The sequence below is a fragment of the Tachypleus tridentatus genome, chromosome 8, assembly GCF_004210375.1.
Source record: "Tachypleus tridentatus isolate NWPU-2018 chromosome 8, ASM421037v1, whole genome shotgun sequence".
In the NCBI taxonomy this organism is placed as follows: Eukaryota; Metazoa; Arthropoda; class Merostomata; order Xiphosura; family Limulidae; genus Tachypleus; species Tachypleus tridentatus.
Genome location: NC_134832.1, coordinates 92734609 through 92751758, shown reverse-complemented (window position 1 = coordinate 92751758; position 17150 = coordinate 92734609). Strand labels below are relative to the sequence as shown.

The 17150-nt window shown below is 28.9% G+C and overlaps 2 protein-coding genes across 3 annotated transcripts in view; one reads left to right on the top strand and one right to left on the bottom strand.

The window, feature by feature from the left end:
* The first annotated feature begins 1681 nt into the window (after positions 1-1681).
* LOC143222948 (signal recognition particle 9 kDa protein-like) lies at positions 1682-7568 on the top strand. 2 transcript variants are annotated; one of them, XM_076450183.1, is made up of 3 exons: positions 1682-1906; positions 4326-4394; positions 7213-7568. In XM_076450183.1, the coding sequence occupies exons 1-3, from the start codon at positions 1820-1822 to the stop codon at positions 7306-7308; spliced, it is 252 nt and encodes an 83-aa protein (XP_076306298.1). In that variant the 5' UTR covers positions 1682-1819; the 3' UTR covers positions 7309-7568. The 2 variants fall into 2 exon arrangements, with proteins under 2 accessions (XP_076306298.1, XP_076306297.1); XM_076450182.1 differs by having other exon boundaries at positions 1700-1947.
* Positions 7569-10387: 2819 nt separating this feature from the next.
* mRpS5 (mitochondrial ribosomal protein S5) overlaps positions 10388-17150 on the bottom strand; it is a 38955-nt gene continuing 32192 nt past the window's right edge. The window contains exons 7-11 of the mRNA XM_076450181.1: positions 15400-15446; positions 14517-14574; positions 13405-13467; positions 12614-12750; positions 10388-12353 (exon numbers count right to left, since the gene is read on the bottom strand). Of these exons, the coding sequence (XP_076306296.1) occupies positions 11991-12353; positions 12614-12750; positions 13405-13467; positions 14517-14574; positions 15400-15446 (668 nt within the window). The 3' untranslated portion in view covers positions 10388-11990. The remainder of the gene's footprint in view (positions 12354-12613; positions 12751-13404; positions 13468-14516; positions 14575-15399; positions 15447-17150) is intronic.

Sequence of the window (17150 nt, the reverse complement as noted above, 5' to 3'; positions counted from 1 at the left end):
GAAAAATGTATTCTATGTAAAATTACATGTGATATAGGGCCCACAGAAATTATTAGCTTCGGCCCACAAAGCCTTAAATCCGCCACTGCTTGGGCATACTGAGGAATTTCTCTATGTGGTGGTGAATTCTACATCATATCCCCAATGAATAACACTTCCCATTCAAACATGAGCGTATTTGATGAACAACTTGCAAATCCCTGTTCCATTACACTATATGCCATAATCATGTATGATACGTGTTTGTCACAATTTGGTCTGTTGGGATTAACAAACAATGAAGTATCTGCTTGGTAGTTTGTATTGCAGTTCAAACCTTCAGACTAAGGATGATAAGGTGAAATGCATATGTTTATCACGTATAACACTTTACAGAACTCAGTAAACAATTGGCTGTTGAAGTTAACTTCCTGTTTTATATGAATTTATTTTGGTGCTCTAAATCGTGCAATTCAGTTCTCATCTAACATAGCAGCTACTGTATGAGTAAGTGTATTAATCAATGGTTATGTTATAGCCCACTTCATTGATTATTAAATACCATGAGTCTATATCAGTAACTTCTCACAGTCTCCAAAAACTATCCTCTGCAAACGAGTCTCAATAATTCTCTGTTGGCTTTTCCCCTCTCTCAATTAGCTCCTCCCCTGAGTTGCAAATACTGTATGATGCTTAAGTTAACACTGAATATTTTGACTCATACACAACCAGAACACCACCATCGAATGTTAGCTAAAATGAGTTGTTTTCACTCATTAATTTTAAAGATAATAATGGCAATACCATTAACAAAGAAAGTATTCAGCACCATGTAATTGATCACTAGCTTTTATTTTAAACAATCCTCTCATGAACGAAGAAACTGTTCTGTAACAAAAGTTTGTCAGTTCACTAATAATATATCTAGTATTTACAACTTACTTGAGTAACAAATAAATATTAATTAAATACACCTCGATTCCTTTTGCGGCACAGTTCATGTAAAAACTTAGTAAACTTCAAGTAAAACGTAGTTTGAAATAGGAGAAATATATTATTATTAAAACTGGAGCGCATATTGGCAAAACTAAAATTTTAAAAATTTTACTAGAAAAAAACACAACATGCGACATCTAGTAGATTGAGAAGCAGAGTTCAAATATTACATAGTTATTTTAAAATATCATTTTCATTTGTTTTTTTAACAACTGAAGGGCAGTCTATGCCCTTGTGCTGACTTAAAACAAGTTACAAAAGTAACATTTCAACATTATTAATATCACCGAGTAAGGGTGCATTACTTTCAACATATTATATATACAAAGCTGTAAACAGTTATGAATAAGTGCTGACGATGTATTAAATGTAACTTTTGAAGAAATGTAGAAAAGGGTGGAATATTTATCCACTTTTATGTAGGCAAAATAATTACCAGTCTCCAAAGCTTATATATAATAGCCTCGCCTTCCTAATAGTTTGATATAAGAAACATTACAGAGTAACATAAACAATATTTTCCAGTCAAATGCCATTTTACTGGGCAGTTACTAAGTTATAGAAAAACACATATTTGTTTATTCCAGAAAATTCGTAACATAAGTGCCACAATAAGAATAACAGTAATCAATTTCGCGTTATTTACAAAATCATTTATATTATATTTTCTGGGAGACGCTTTAATCGTGGCAACGTGTCAACGCTACTTATCTATATAATAACGATCAACCGCTGTATAAATTTTCTTTAGCTTTCATGTTTTTGGTGTTTTATGTAGCTGATATGTTGATACACAAGTACTTGTAACTTGAAGGAAAAATTGTTTATTTTTAAACTTGATTTCATGCACAGCTTTAATATGACGTATATAACTTCATGGGAAGAATTTTCAAAAGCTGCCGAAAGAATATATTTGGCAGACCCTATGAAAGTGAGTCAGAAGAAATAAGGCTTAAGAAGTATATATTGTTAGTGAGTATTGATAACTAAAATTATTACTAAGTATTACTTTAAAATATCAACTAACTTAAGTTCCAGTACTATACTACTAGTACTAGATTTATTATTATACTGTAGTCCGTTGTATTCTGCTCCACTATGATGCTACAATGCTATTATTTCTGAGAACATGAAGTTAACATGCCATAAAAAAGAGCAGATCATTCATGATGACGAGAAACCACTTGAAGTAAAAATGTATCTCAGGATCGCTGGTATAGGTATTAACACTTTCACAGATAAAGCAGAGAACAACCATTTGACTTTCTTAGGTCATCTTCAAGTTAAATCTCTCTAAAACTAACTTAAAAAAAAGTGTGACATTAGGCAATGGAAATATTGAGGACATCTTGAACATTTTCTACTCATATTTTGTAGTGGGAGAGAAACAGGATGAATGAGACTTAATGGATGATCATTTCAAAACAAGTGTTGTTAGTAATTTATTTTCTTTAGTTAGGGCAGTCCATGACAAATATTTTCAAATCTAGGAGTCAGCCCCAAAACTCTGGATCCAGGTGGAACTGCACTAGTTCCTCTATAATCCATTGCCCTTGATTTATAAATTTTTTTGTGTGAAAATTTCTAAAAAATATTGCACTGCTACAATTTTAGACAATAATTTACATGTTTTGGAGAAATTGTTGCTCAGAAATTAATTTTGGTTGTAAAAATTCAGGTATTGCATGATATATGGGGTTTTCACATGCAGGATCTAGTGTGCATTCAAATCCTGACTCTGACAGTTTTAGCCTAGCTCTGCCTCTTTAAATTTTAGCTGTTAAGATAGGAATGCAAAATATTTGTTGCTGGATTACCTTTATTTGATTAGTGATTAAAAACACAGAAAAATATGCACTAAGATTTCTTCTACATTTCACTCAACTTTAGTAGTCTTCCACTTTTCTATGCTGCATGATGGGCATCCTTTAACCACAGATGTATGTTCAGCCTGTGTTTGAGTATCACTCAGTTACACATTGTCCTATTTTTTATGTATAATTTGTATTATCAGTGTTTTTTATAATACTTTCCAAGCATTTATTTGTGGTAATGTTTGACTTATTTTCACAGGCGTTAATAGGGTGTGAATGCATTTCTGTGTCTATAGCAGTAAAAGTGCCGAAACGTAGAAGTTATTTATGCTTATGTTAGTGATTAAATTCAACTAAAATGAGAATGGGCAATCAAAAGAGGAAGTATTAAAGAAGGAAAAGAATTGTACTTGTGTAACTTGCACAATTTGGAGCAAATGAGTGCAACCCACTGACTGGTCAACCAGCACTAGCTATCATGATTGTGATAACTTTTATAATATTTCATGATAATGAGAGTAAACAAACATAAGATTATAACTAAAAATAAGGAACTTAAGTATATATAAACATCTTATTTAGATTAAACAAGGGACTTACTAGTGAAATACACTAGAGCCTTGATTATCTGCTGTTTTTGTTATACATGTTTTGCTTCTCCTGGGCCAATGTGGAGAATCAAGGCACCAGTGTTAATTTAGCTACTTTCACAGCAACAAGTTCATGTTAACAATCCCATGATATTAACAACCACTTTATAGTATTGCCTGAACTAATTGCTTTTGATCCCATCTGAGTGTAAACACATGCACAAAGTAGTTGAATTGAGAGAAAGAAGAAAAACAAAATGGCATGAAATTAGTAACATGTTGTACAACTGCATCACTTCATTCCTGAAAATACATGAAGTGCTGAACTTACCATTAAAGTCCAAAAAGCAAAGATTTAAGACTCATAAAACTGTAAAATAATTCTGCATTTCAAAAAAAACTCCATAATTATTCTAGATTAGTTCTGTTTATGAACTGCCTTACACATAAATAAAATGGGAGAGAGTACTAGGCATCATGATGAAATTGTTAGTTTCCATATCAACCTGTCACTTGAGATTTGTTAACCTGTTTAAGACATTTTTTTATTTGGGCCATAGAATTAGTTAGAATAACCTATTTATTTATTGGTATATTCTGTTCCAAACCCCAGTAAAAGAAAATCCATTTATTTATCACTAACATTCAAAGCCCAAACCCTCAAAAAAGGTTAGAATTGGATTAGTAAGCTTGTAGATTACTGAAAGCTCTTTATGAAGCTGTAATAGAAAGAAAATCTGGAGTTATAGGTCATTATTTTATTTACACAAATAGAAATTTATAGTAATAAACTCTAGTTTGTATTAAACAAAGTTAATGTTAGGAATAATAATTTTATTACTAACTATAAAGAGAATGTGTGTTGTACATGTGGCAGTGTGGTACTTGAAAATGTGTTCGTAAAGTACACTGGTAATGTTTAAATTTTAATATTTTTTTCATGTAGGTCCGATTGGTAATGAAGTATCGACATTGTGATGGAAAATTAGTCATTAAGGTTACTGATGACCATGTTGTAAGTAGTACAAGTTTCTATCAAGAGATAAAGTTGTTAGAAAAAGTTGAATTTAAAATTGCAACAAAAATTGAAGTGTTACATTTTTATTAAAGTAGTATATTTACTAATTTAATAACAGTTTTTCAATACATATATGTAAACCGTAATATAAGGTGAATTAACTTTAAGATGTATAAGAGAATTCAAATCTTTCTCTTTGTACCAATTTGTTCTTTAGTTATCAGGATTTGTATTCAGTCAGCTAATAGCATCATAGATACTATTGAGCATAAAACTAAAATACAGAAAAGTTAAACATAATTTAATTTTAAAATTGATTAGAATTTTTTTAAAGAAACTTGGGTTACAAAAATGTTATTACTAATTTAAATGAAAACCTAATTTAAAATTCTATGAAATAAATATTTAATTTTTTTTTTAACATTAATGGTAAAATAAATACATTGCCCAAATCCTGCATACTAAAAATATTTTTGTCAAATATTTACTTTGTTGAATAACCTTAATTTCATTGGAAGTTATCTACTGTGTACTTAATTAAGATGCATTTAAAATATGTACAAAATCCTCTGAATCACTATATATTAAATATTTTGCCTCCAGATAGATTTCAATTTAAATTTAATGTTAAAATGGTCAATAAAATATTTTTAACTGTTAAACTTTCTTTTTCATTAAAATTCCAGAAGGAAAAAAAATTGAAAAAAAAAGATTCATCCAATACTTTTAAAAAATTTGTATTATAGAAATAAAAATGTTTACATACTAGGAAAGGACAGTTTTCTAGGTTTCTAACATGATACAAATGAAAGTTAACTCTTAATCATGAGCTATTAATGTCTCCAATATAAAATTCTCCACAAATAGAATATTTTAAAAAATAAATTTCATTTTTAGCATTACATTCAAAAAGCCTTTTCACCTCATATAATACCTGACCTTTAGATGCAACAGTTACATTTCCATGTTCAGTATTGTTTATTTATGCACATTAAACAACTTTTCTTATCATATGATACAATATCCTTTTTTTATTCAATGGCCTTAAACTTTTGACCAGCTCGTATTTAGGCTAATTTTAGTGTTCACATTCTCCTTATTAAATGCTAAAAATGTTTATTTTTATTTTCCCTTTTCATATTTTCATCTTTTGAAGCTCTATTCAAATAAGTGGTGGTTGAGTCTAAGAATGCAAAATGCATATTCTTTCTTTATGTTCATTGGCCTTAAGATTTTGGCCAGCAGTGTGTATGTATGTGTGTGTGTGTGTGTGTGAATATAATCTTTTGTGTTAGGGTAAAAAATCTAAGTACTTAGGGAATTTATTCATTGATAATTAATATTGGTAGTAATTTTGTAATTTACTTTAACTGCTGTAAGAAAACCTAAATGATATGGTATTTCCATTATACTTTTACATAAATTAGATTCTTTCATTTATAGTCTGAAAGAAAATTTTATCATCATTACCTTTGTTTAAAATGGTTATCCAAACATCTTTTACTCCATCTTACCTTTAAATAGTAGCTCATCTCAAAATAGTTTGGAAGAAAATTGAACATTTTACTTTTCAAAAGTCTCGTTATTGTAGTTGCATAGAATGTTGCAACTTTAGTGCCCATAGCAGTTATAGAGAATTGGTGAAAAATGTCCTCTTCAAACACAAAAAAAAATAGTTAGATAAAACAAAATACATGTTTCAAAATAACCTCCTTTTCAAAAAAAATGTTTAATTTTTTCTGGATTTTATAGTTTAAATATGTTTATTTGTTTGTGCATGTGTGTAGCTTTTAAAATATTTTAAATTATAATAAGTAAATAATAATCTCTATACATCATTGATTTAAACATTGTTTATGGATTGATTAATTAATGCAGTTTGAACAAATAGTTGTCTGTTCATCAGGGTTTTACTTGATTGAGCTAATTTTTCGTATAGTCAAATCTGTAGAGCCCTATCCAGGTACTGTTTATTGATTGGATAAAAAAGTTTAAAAGTTCCTGAAGTGCAAATATTAAAAATGTTTTATGAACAACTTTTCCAGTTGAATTTGATAACCCTTATTTGTAGTCTGTGATTTGAAGTGTCAAAATTTTGTATACTTTATCATATTTCAACATACAAATGTATATTGGGATGACTGGTGTGAGTATTATCACTTTTACCAAAATAAAAAGAGAAGAAAGTCAAAACATTCTTCGTTAAGTGGATTTGTCATCTTGAAATTTAAACATATTCTGCTAAGATGTGGCAAAACGTATATCTGTGTATCCTTTGCGTACTAATATAAAAAGAGAACAGAAAATATGCAAAAATGATTATATGTATGGATGGAAAGTCTACTAAGAGTGGCTGTGATGGACAGAAGTTAATTTCTTTGTATGTGTTATGAAAATGTTTGTTCAGTTAGCATGTTTGAACTTGTATATATAAGGAGTTGCAAATAGGTTTGCTGGGTAATTTTCTAAAGTTTTGTTTGTAAATTCAATATTTTGTTTAGTTCTGAATTCTTTCAACAAGTGCAAAAACATGGATGAATAATTCAAACCTTTTCTGGAATGTATCTTAGTGGCCAGTTGTTCAATTCTCTGTGACCATATAAGTGTGAATTGACTGAAGTACCACTACTCTATATATGTATTTTAAAATTTTGACAAGTTCTACTAGCAACAAAATAATTAGTTAAAACATCTAATCATAATAAATGATATTCAAAATAATAATGATTATAAATTATACAGTTTATAAACATCCATTTTAGACCATCCTTCATCTACCTGTCTCTTTCTGATTATCTATTGTTTTTCCTTGCAGTGTTTGCAGTATCTCACTGAGCATGCCCAGGATGTAAAGAAAGTAGAGAAGCTAAGTAATCAGTTAATGAGGCATATGGCATCCAAAGAAAAGTGACCTGGTAGCTTACCATTGGATTTGGGTTCAACTAAAATGAAAATAGGAGAGGCACTTGAAATGGTACTAGGAATACCACAGCTGGGCTGATGAAAAGAGACCAAAAAGAGTTTACAAGAAAGATAATTGGTATTGGGGATTAAAACTAACAATGTTGTATTTGAGGCACAACTTACCAAATTTTTTACTGTGTAAATCATAACATTCAAGATTAGTGATGAGGTATGTATGATATGAATAAAAGATTGTCAAAGAATAAATTATGGTAGTATTTATTCCTTTACATAAAATTCTTTCAAGTGACTATAAATTAGTTTATTATAAAATAAATTAAAAAATTTTTCTAGACTGACCATCTTACAACACTATTCACACAGGCAATACAGACACCTTTGTGACTAGTTTGGCTTGGGCTTGAAGTAGTTAACGTAGAAAATTGTGATATACTGCTCTTTTAATGTGTTATAATATTGTAGTATTTTGTTGGATATAGGCAACCAAGAGTGTATGTTCAGTCAGAAAAAAGTTGTAAAGCATGAAATTAACTGGTCTGTGAGTGACTAGCTGTAAGATATTTTTAAACGAGTTTTACAGTTTAATTGAGATAAGGAGAATAATTTGTCATGTCAAAGGTTATTCTAGAATAATTGAACCCATCTTTGTGAACTTTCATAAAAGGAAGACAACTGTTTAAAATCTGACATACAACTATGGTAACAAACAAAGTAGTGTAAATGGACTTAACACATTGTACAGTGAAAAGCAAACTAGAGAAAAGTAATTCATTTTATCAAATGGATTCTAAAGTAATTGAATCAGCCTGAGTGGGCTTTGGGCAAGAAAAGAGAATTAGTTTCAGACACAACTGTGATATCCTATAGTGTAAAGCATTTTGTATATAATTTGATTTGTTTTGAATATATTATTTTAGAACAATAGATTGTATGCTGTCCATTTACCATTCAAATATATCACCAACAAGTTTCAAACACCTGCTGTAGAATCTCAGCCTCTTTAAATATTAAACTATTACACACTGCATCAGAGTTTTCTTGAACCTTTTCTTGTATACAGGCTTTATCTTCAGCTTGACATCAAAGCTGAAATAAGGATACTAGCTAGTATCTGTAAAGACTTAAACTCTGTACAGGATGTTTCTAGAATCTGCATTTTTAAGATATATTGAAACTTTATACATCAGTGACCCTGAATACCACAGTGATAGAAAAATAACATTTTAATGCAATTTTGCTTTCATTCCCTTTTATACTGAGTTTTAAAATTTGTTGTCATATGAAGTATCTTTATGAAACCACATAAAATGTATGACAATAAAGAGTGACTAAAGAATGTTGCAAGCACTGGAAGAAATAGTATTCTAGAGCTAGTTTTTTTGTTGCCAATAGTGAATGCTATGTCAGTCTCTTCAATCTATCTTTGGAATTGTGAGTTTGATTAATGCTCCATTGTGTTTTTCTGAACACCCTATACATAACTTTCTATGGTTACTTCCTTTGCAGCTGAGAAAAGAAGAGTAGAGGAAAGTTGCAATGGTGTTGAGCAGCAATGGATTAATTTGTTATAAGTCATAACTTCAACAGTGAGATGAAGATGAGAGTGATATTAAAATTTTATTTCCAACCTTTCAGGTTATATAGGATCCATCAGAGGTTTTATGTGTGAGGACTTAAGTTCTAATCAAAAGTATGAAATTAAAATTATAAAATATAATAACATTCACCCCATATCCACATATGATTTGGGTGAGAAAAAAGTAAAAGCAAGATAATAGGGTTAAATAAATAGAATTGAACAAGAAAATGTTTCAAGTTAACAGTTTGTTAAAGGTTGTTTTTTTGTGTTGATTAGCAGTTTTCTTTCCTTCAATTCAGAATTTTGACATTCTCCAAAGTGATAAAGTAGGTAGCCAGTGTTGATTTATATAATTTTAATGGCAGATTTGCCCATACTTGATAGTGAAGATTCAGTTTTTGTAGTCATTTAAAGTTATTGACCATGTACCTGTATATAATATATCCATTAAGGCAGGAAGCTGGTTTTCTATCTTTATCTTTTAATTGGAGGGTGTTAAAAATTATTCTAAATTTAAACTGTGTATTAACTTGTATATTGGCCAAGTTGCAGGCTTTGTTTTTCAGAATATAAATACTGGGGAAAGAGTAATTGTGAACACTGGATAGCTTTATTTTAAAATTCAGTTTAGTGTGCAAGAAGTTAAGTATGAAATTTTCTAGCAAGACTTTGTTTCATGATGTGGTGTAAGAAGGCTATTTCAGTGTGGAGAGTGTTTTGAAAGGCTCTATTGAAAAGACTAGAAATATGATTTTCTTTATACAGGGAGGGAAAGAATCTATCAAACTATTCAAAAAGAGCAGTAAATGTTTTGTGATAAATATATGGAGATAAGTATGGTTTTTTTACTTACATGGACATTTAGAAAGATTAGTTATAATCTCTAATTTGCAAAAGAACAGTTCAATTGGTTGTGAAGTTTTAATACATTAAAATGACATATTCTTTCAAGAGGAGAAATAAGTATCATCCATGTAACTACAGAAATTACAAGTTTGAAAGTTGTATGACAGTCCCTTTGCCATGGGAGCGTGTGGAAACTAAGATGGATGTTGATGATTGTAATATATAAGGGTGTGTCTATAACACAGCCTCTCTCATCATACAGTCTGCTCTTTGAATAAAGTGTTTTAATAGCAAGGTAAGAAGTTTGACTGTGAAAGACTAATGTAGATGTTTTTTATTAAGAGGTATATTCATCAACATGGAGCTAATATCACAGCTGACCATCATATAGTTTAATACATTAAAATGTGGATTTTTAATGGTTAAATTAGTAGCAGTTTATGGGCTTGGAGTTGGAACCAAAAATACAAACTGTTAAACTGAAGCTGACTTCAGGTTAAAATGTTCTGTACTTTAAGTTTTTATACTGCTCCCAACCATCTTGAGACCACAAAAATAAAAATGCATTGAAAATGAGAACTAAAGTGGTTTTTGACACTTGTCTATAAAGTTAAAATAATAATAAACACATGACCTTAAACTGATTATATAATTTAATACTTTTATTCAGGCCAATTAATGGTCTCCAAAATGTTGAAATGCATGTTTGTATGTCATTATCAGGAATAAAATTACAATACACAGTCATGTTTGTAACTGGGTTAAAAAACCTGAATGAAATGAAATACTTGTTTAAGACCTTTATTTAATAATTTATAATTTTTATTTTTTATTATTTCTAAAGATCCACAGATATTATTGCTCTAACACTCTTTGATATATTATTAATAAGAAACTGTTTAAGGTGAATAGCTACAGAAACTTTTACAAAGAGAATTTCTCAGTAAAATAGATAACATTTACATAGCTTTATCATGTAAAAATGCAATGTTTGCATGACATTTCACTAGACCTATAAAAAAAAATTGAAGTATTTTTTACAAAAAATTAGTATTCTGCATTTATTTAAAGCAGGTAACTTGTAAATTAAAAGTCATACCTTGTATTTTTTAACCCTGACTTAACCAGGCCAAAGTCCCTGAAATATGATGATAATTTCACTTCTTCAGATCTCATAGTAGTATTTCTTCACTTTGAATTATTGTATCTCTGAATCTAAACCATTCTACAATAGCTTAGGATTTTGTTACAACATCTGAACAGGTTCTTACAGTTCTTTTCTAGCATGAATTTAGTTACATGAGAAAACAATAACAAATACTTGAATAAGAGCAGTAACAGACAAGAATACACATTATAATCTCTACAAAGTGTTTTAGCCAAAGGAAGATTGGAGTCAGGGTAAGCTCATTAACAGTTGAATTATCTTCAGGTTCCAAAATAACTACTTTCCTTTTTGAGGAAGTCAAGTAGTCACATCCACTTTGCATTTACAAATATTAAGAGGTATAAAGTTGTCTTCTGATGTTTCCACAGTATTCTATGCTTTAAAAAAAAATAACTTCGAGAAAAATTCACTTTTGCCCCAAATATGAAATGTATTCAACAAATCACAGGAAGGTTTAAAATGTTAACTGACTACTCTGATTTCTAGTTATTAGCATTTTTCATCATCATAAAATGGGAATCTTACACCATGGGTATAGTTCTAACATGTTTTTAGTAAATCTTGATGTTACATAGACCAGATTTGTATTCTCAAGATAGCTGGTATGGGTATTAAAATAAAGTACATAACAATGTTTTGACTTTCTTAGGTCATCTTCAGGTTAACCTGAAAATGACTGATCGAAGATGGTAAAAGTTGTTCTGTACTTTAATTTCAATTAAAGTTTATAAGAGACTCAACATTAAATAGTATCAAAAACTACAATTATTTTAATAAGCTTAAAAAACCCAATTATTTTCTTTAATATTATTATTATAGAAATATTTTCACTAAAAGTTTACACTTAAATGATGTACTGTGATGTACAAAGTGAAAATTATACACAAGGAGTTTAAATAAGTTGACCATATTCTTCTGTTAACTGTTAGCCATCACTCAAACTATGGGTTTATTGTCTTTGAAAAACTTGGGAGAGAGCCAACTAAAAGTACTACAAAAACTATATTTTAGTGATTACATATCCCTTGCACTTCATATCTACATACATTAAGACTTTTTCTCTGAATTTATAGGACTATTCATGATGTTCTGTATTTACTACATTTTGCTCTTCCTCAGTGTTAAGAAAACTAGTGAGTTTTCCATGTTCTACCAACAGATTAACATGAACATTCTGATGGTTACGGAACCTTTCAATTTTCTTAATTCTGTACTCCCATGAATCAAGATATTCATAAAATGGACGTCTCTTGGGCTTTATTAACTCCACTTTGCCTTCACTGATGTACTCATTGTAATCAATTACTTCCTGTGGATCAATTTCTTTCATTGTTCGACATTTTGATGGTGAAGCAATCACTTGAGGGAAATTATCTCTCTCTTCTCGAAACTCAACAACATGCAAACCCTTTTCTTGTGCTAACTGTTGGTGAGTTTTCTATTAAAAAAAGAAATATATTTAGTATGACACAAACATAAAAGGCTTGAAATGTTAAGATAGTAAAAGTTTAACAGCTTGAAACTGCAAGCAAATTACAGTAATTTAAATATTTTGGTGATATAACTCTGCTTAATTCAACTACAAATTTTAAATACACAAAAGAAAAACCTATAAATTTTAATTAGCAAATTCTCCACAAAATTAAATCAATCTATCCCATTTATATCTTAGTTTCATCATTTCTTTGTAATCCCTACCTGGTTCTGAAGTCCTAGAAAGAAAGCCCTTGTCAAGTTGTTAATATTGGTTGAACCTTCTACTTTAGCATACAGGTCTTTAATACCAATAATTTCACAGATGGTTTTTATTGCTCGATGACAAACAAGGCCAAAACCTACATAAATGTTTTTTTTAATAAATATTATAACTAAAATGAAAAAAATCTTATTTGATTAAAGATGCATTTTGATACAATCTCTTTAATTGGTCCACTTCAATTTATAAATTAGGTATGTGAAAAAACTGTACATTAGATCCATCTTATGACAGCCAAGTTTACAGGATGGATGACTATTCCACATCACAAATTACCAGCTGAGTTGAACACACGACAATCGAAAGTACCTGAAATACTGTATGTTTGTTTACAATACACCCAAGTTTCACTATTGTTATACTAAAAGTAATACACATTTCTGTAGTGTTACCTACCGCAACAGTTAGAAAAAGTGAATATGAAAACTTTTTCTGGCAGGTATGTTTTGTTTCATATTTTTAGAAATGATTATTTCCTTACAATAACAAAACTTTTCCATTTTAATCAGGCTGCAGCAGACAGTTTAAAGTCAGTAATTTTAAACCACAATAAATAATTTCTTACAGCTATATAAATGGATGCATTTTGTAAATGTTACAAATGTAAATGTAAAATCACATAGGAAATTTTTCTTCTAAAAAAAAATGTAATTTACCAAAGATAATTTTTTCTAGAACAAAATGTTCTGAAAAGAAATCTATATTCAACCTACAACATTTTGCACAATTTTACCTTTTGGTTTCTTCTTGACAAAAATTTTCGTTTTTCCAAAGCAAGTATAGAAATCATGAAATACTGGAAAATAAAAATTCCTACATGGCATATAAAATGAAGGTGAAAAATATCTTAGAAAACTAATAAAATAAACTGTATTTTAGTTGTTCAGAGATTTAAAAAACAAAAACCTCATACCACATTTCAAGAAGGCTTTATTTTAAATTCAAATTTTTTAGTATATTAGATTTAATAGTAGAGACTGACAAGGATTTCAAATAATTCACATGCTAAAGAAATCACCCTATCAAACTCTTAAGCAAAAAATTTACAATTCAAAATATTGGTTACAATGTATTTTGAGCATATATACTAATAATACACTAAGAAGTGTATATCTGGTTTTTATTATTCCAGTAAAATCCCCATCTATACTGGTATAGTATAAATGGTAAACATACCGTGTATATACTTAAATATCTTTTCAACCAAACAAATGGTGCTACTTATCAATGGATAGACATGAGACAGTTTCATAAAGTATGTATTTATAAGGATATAATTTAAAAGTTAACAAACAAGTGTATCAAACAATTATGAATTTTAAAATGAATTATTGGTCCCACTATAAAAGGTATGAAACAAGAATTAAAACAACAATCACAAATTTATAATATTTAATTCTTAGATTGGCCTACAGATGATTGTATAAAGCAGCCAAAGTATGGATTAAGTTTTATAAAAGTATGACTGTGGTTTTAGTTCTTGTTTCATTCTTTTTTAGCAGGGTCCCTAATTCATTTTAAAAGTTATAATTTTTTAACACTCTTGCATACTAAACATTTACTTACCTATTTATTGTCTAACAGTTTTTATTATGTGTATTTAAAAAATAAACTTTTGACCATAAAGTTTATCCACAGGTTAAGACAACTGGCAAATAAAGAATAAATGTACTAACTAGATGATTAGAATTTTTCAGAAACAACTACAAATAAATTTACAAAATTTTTATAATTTCCTTTTCACAAATCAGTCAACAATTTCATTTGTGAACTAGAAAAATAAGTTTATCCTCTGAAGTTCAGAAAAACAAACAGAATATTGTAGAATTTTTTCAGATAACTTACCTGTGTGATTTTCAAATCTTTCAATATATCTCAACTTCTGAGCTGCTCGGTTCTTGGCCTATTAATAAATATATAACATTACAAAAGGTTTTCCAGTGCTATTAAAAAGTAACAATTTCATGTTATGCTTAATATTTCACAGCAGAATATAAATGAGCAATACAATGTCATGTACTACCACATCAGAAGAACTTGAAATATTCAAATAAATTTTGAAATCAATGTAACTACATTTAACATTTTCAAACATTACATTTTGATAATTTGATATTTTGAACTTGATAATTCTGATGACAATTTTGAATTCTCTTTTCAGTTTTACAAATAAACCAAATAGCCTTTAATGCTGAAAGTGAAAACTAAGTTTTATTCCTAATTTAAAATGATTGTATCACTATTAAAAAATCACATTACTAAAACACAAGTTACTGCCTAAGAATTTTGACAAAATAATTTTGTTGAAAACAGTTTTTGATTTATATGAAAAAATTACAAATATTTAACTATAATTACCATGAAACTACAAGTTAATGAAATAATAAAACACTTAGCACATCTAAGTCCCCAATAAACATTTCAGAATATCAGGATCTTCTGCCTTCATGAAAAACTAAATAAAAAAATCTTCACCCTTCAAAAAAAAATCTTGATAAAACATAACATACACCATAAACTGACTTTTTTAAAAAATTATAATCAATAATACAAATGTTTAGAAATACATTGTCAAAACTTGTACTTTAGTCTCAAACCTCCAATACTATATTCAGCTTTAGAAACTCAGAAGAAAACTGACATTGACTGTCCTATTTAATGTTCCAAATGCTGAAGTTATATCACCCACAATTATTACTTCTAGTCAAAATAAGCTTAAACTTCTCACCTTTCTCAAAGCAGCTGGACCCTCTGGAGACTTTCCCAAGGCAAAACCTAAGAAAAAGCAAACAAGGGGGGTTAAAAAAAAGAAAACAAAATCAGTCTGATACTCAGTTACAAGTATTAACTTCTACATTTCTACAACTTTATGTCTCAAAAGTTAGGATGTATACTAGCAAGAATATCATGCGTTCCTTCTTTATGATAAACCAGGTACTGCTCCAACAGCAATGGCTTAAAATATCGAGTTGTTTCGATTAAACCAACCATATTAATTGTAATTTTCAGTTTTTTAGCTGAATTACATATTTTCATTTAAATCAATAAAAAATAACAATGTGCAAAAAATAAATAAAAATTTGCTAAAGCTACTTTAAATCAAAGCAAACCCAGGATACATTGCTCCTGCTTCTTGCATGCATTTTGTATGACATTTCAAGTTTCCAAAACAAAATTCTCTACCTTTTGGTGTCCTGATTTCTAATGTGTGGCCAGGTGTCATATGCAAGGTATTTCTAACTTTATTATCACTCTATTTAATAAAGAGCTGATTTATTTTCTTCTTGTTGGAACACAATGTATACAAGTTGGCCAATACCAAATGTTTTTGTAAAGTCATTGTATAACTCATTCTGGCAAATGCACAAAAGCAAAGCAAAAGATATAGCTGAAGCAAGCCTATTTAGCTGAGGAAATGTGCCAGAATGTTTGGCAGAAAGCACCAGCCTTTTTCTCATGGACAACTACTGTTTAGAGTATGACAAATTAATGTGAGTATTATAAAATTTATCTAAATCCTTTACCAGTCAGATTTTCAGAAGAGCATTAATAACTCAAAATTATTTCTTTTAAAACTTTTTTTATTATTATTACTATTTTATTTCAATTAATATTCATTAAAACTGGCAAACCAACGGAGCTAGGTTTTTCCCTCCTTTGGATAGATTGTGTAATAACATCTTCATGTTGAAGTTTAAATACTCATGAGTGCTTTCCTAGGAATGTTATTGATCAAATACTGATGAAGTATTTGAACAAACAAAATTTAAACAATCTGCATATAAAGTTCCAAAATACTTGTTAGTTATTATTTTATTATATGCTGGTAAGTATTTTCTGAGTGTAAAAGATCAGTTATGTACCATACCTCATAGGATGTATTCTCAAGTACATTTAAAAACTTATTGTTTTAATCTAACTGCAAAATTACAGTATTTTTTGTGGATTTAAAAATAATATTCCTTCAATGAAATCAAAGTTATTTATTTACATATTTACCTGTCCTTGCTTTTGTTATGGTTATATTGGTTCTACTAAAAGAAAACTGTTAACCATATTGGTGTCAGACTCAATTACTGAAAATTAATTGAAAAAAGGTTTTTATTTCAATTTTTAACAGTTTATACTTTTATAATAATAAATCAATATACCTTTTATAATCTGTTATATTTCTGCACAAAATATATTTGCTAAATAAATGTTACATATCACTGTTTATACATAATATATACATCTTCAATTAAATTACTATAAAACATATGAATACTTTTCTCCAGTCTTTATATTAGATAATTCAGAATAAATCTGATGTAGATCAGCAAAAACAGCATTTTCAATGCCACACAGTAAATATTGAGTATGATAAGACAATAACATGAATAAATTCAGAAATTTAATCAATTAAAAATATGGCAAGACATTTATAGTTTCACTGAATTAATTCAAACTAATATATTTTAAAACATGAAAAACCTATTG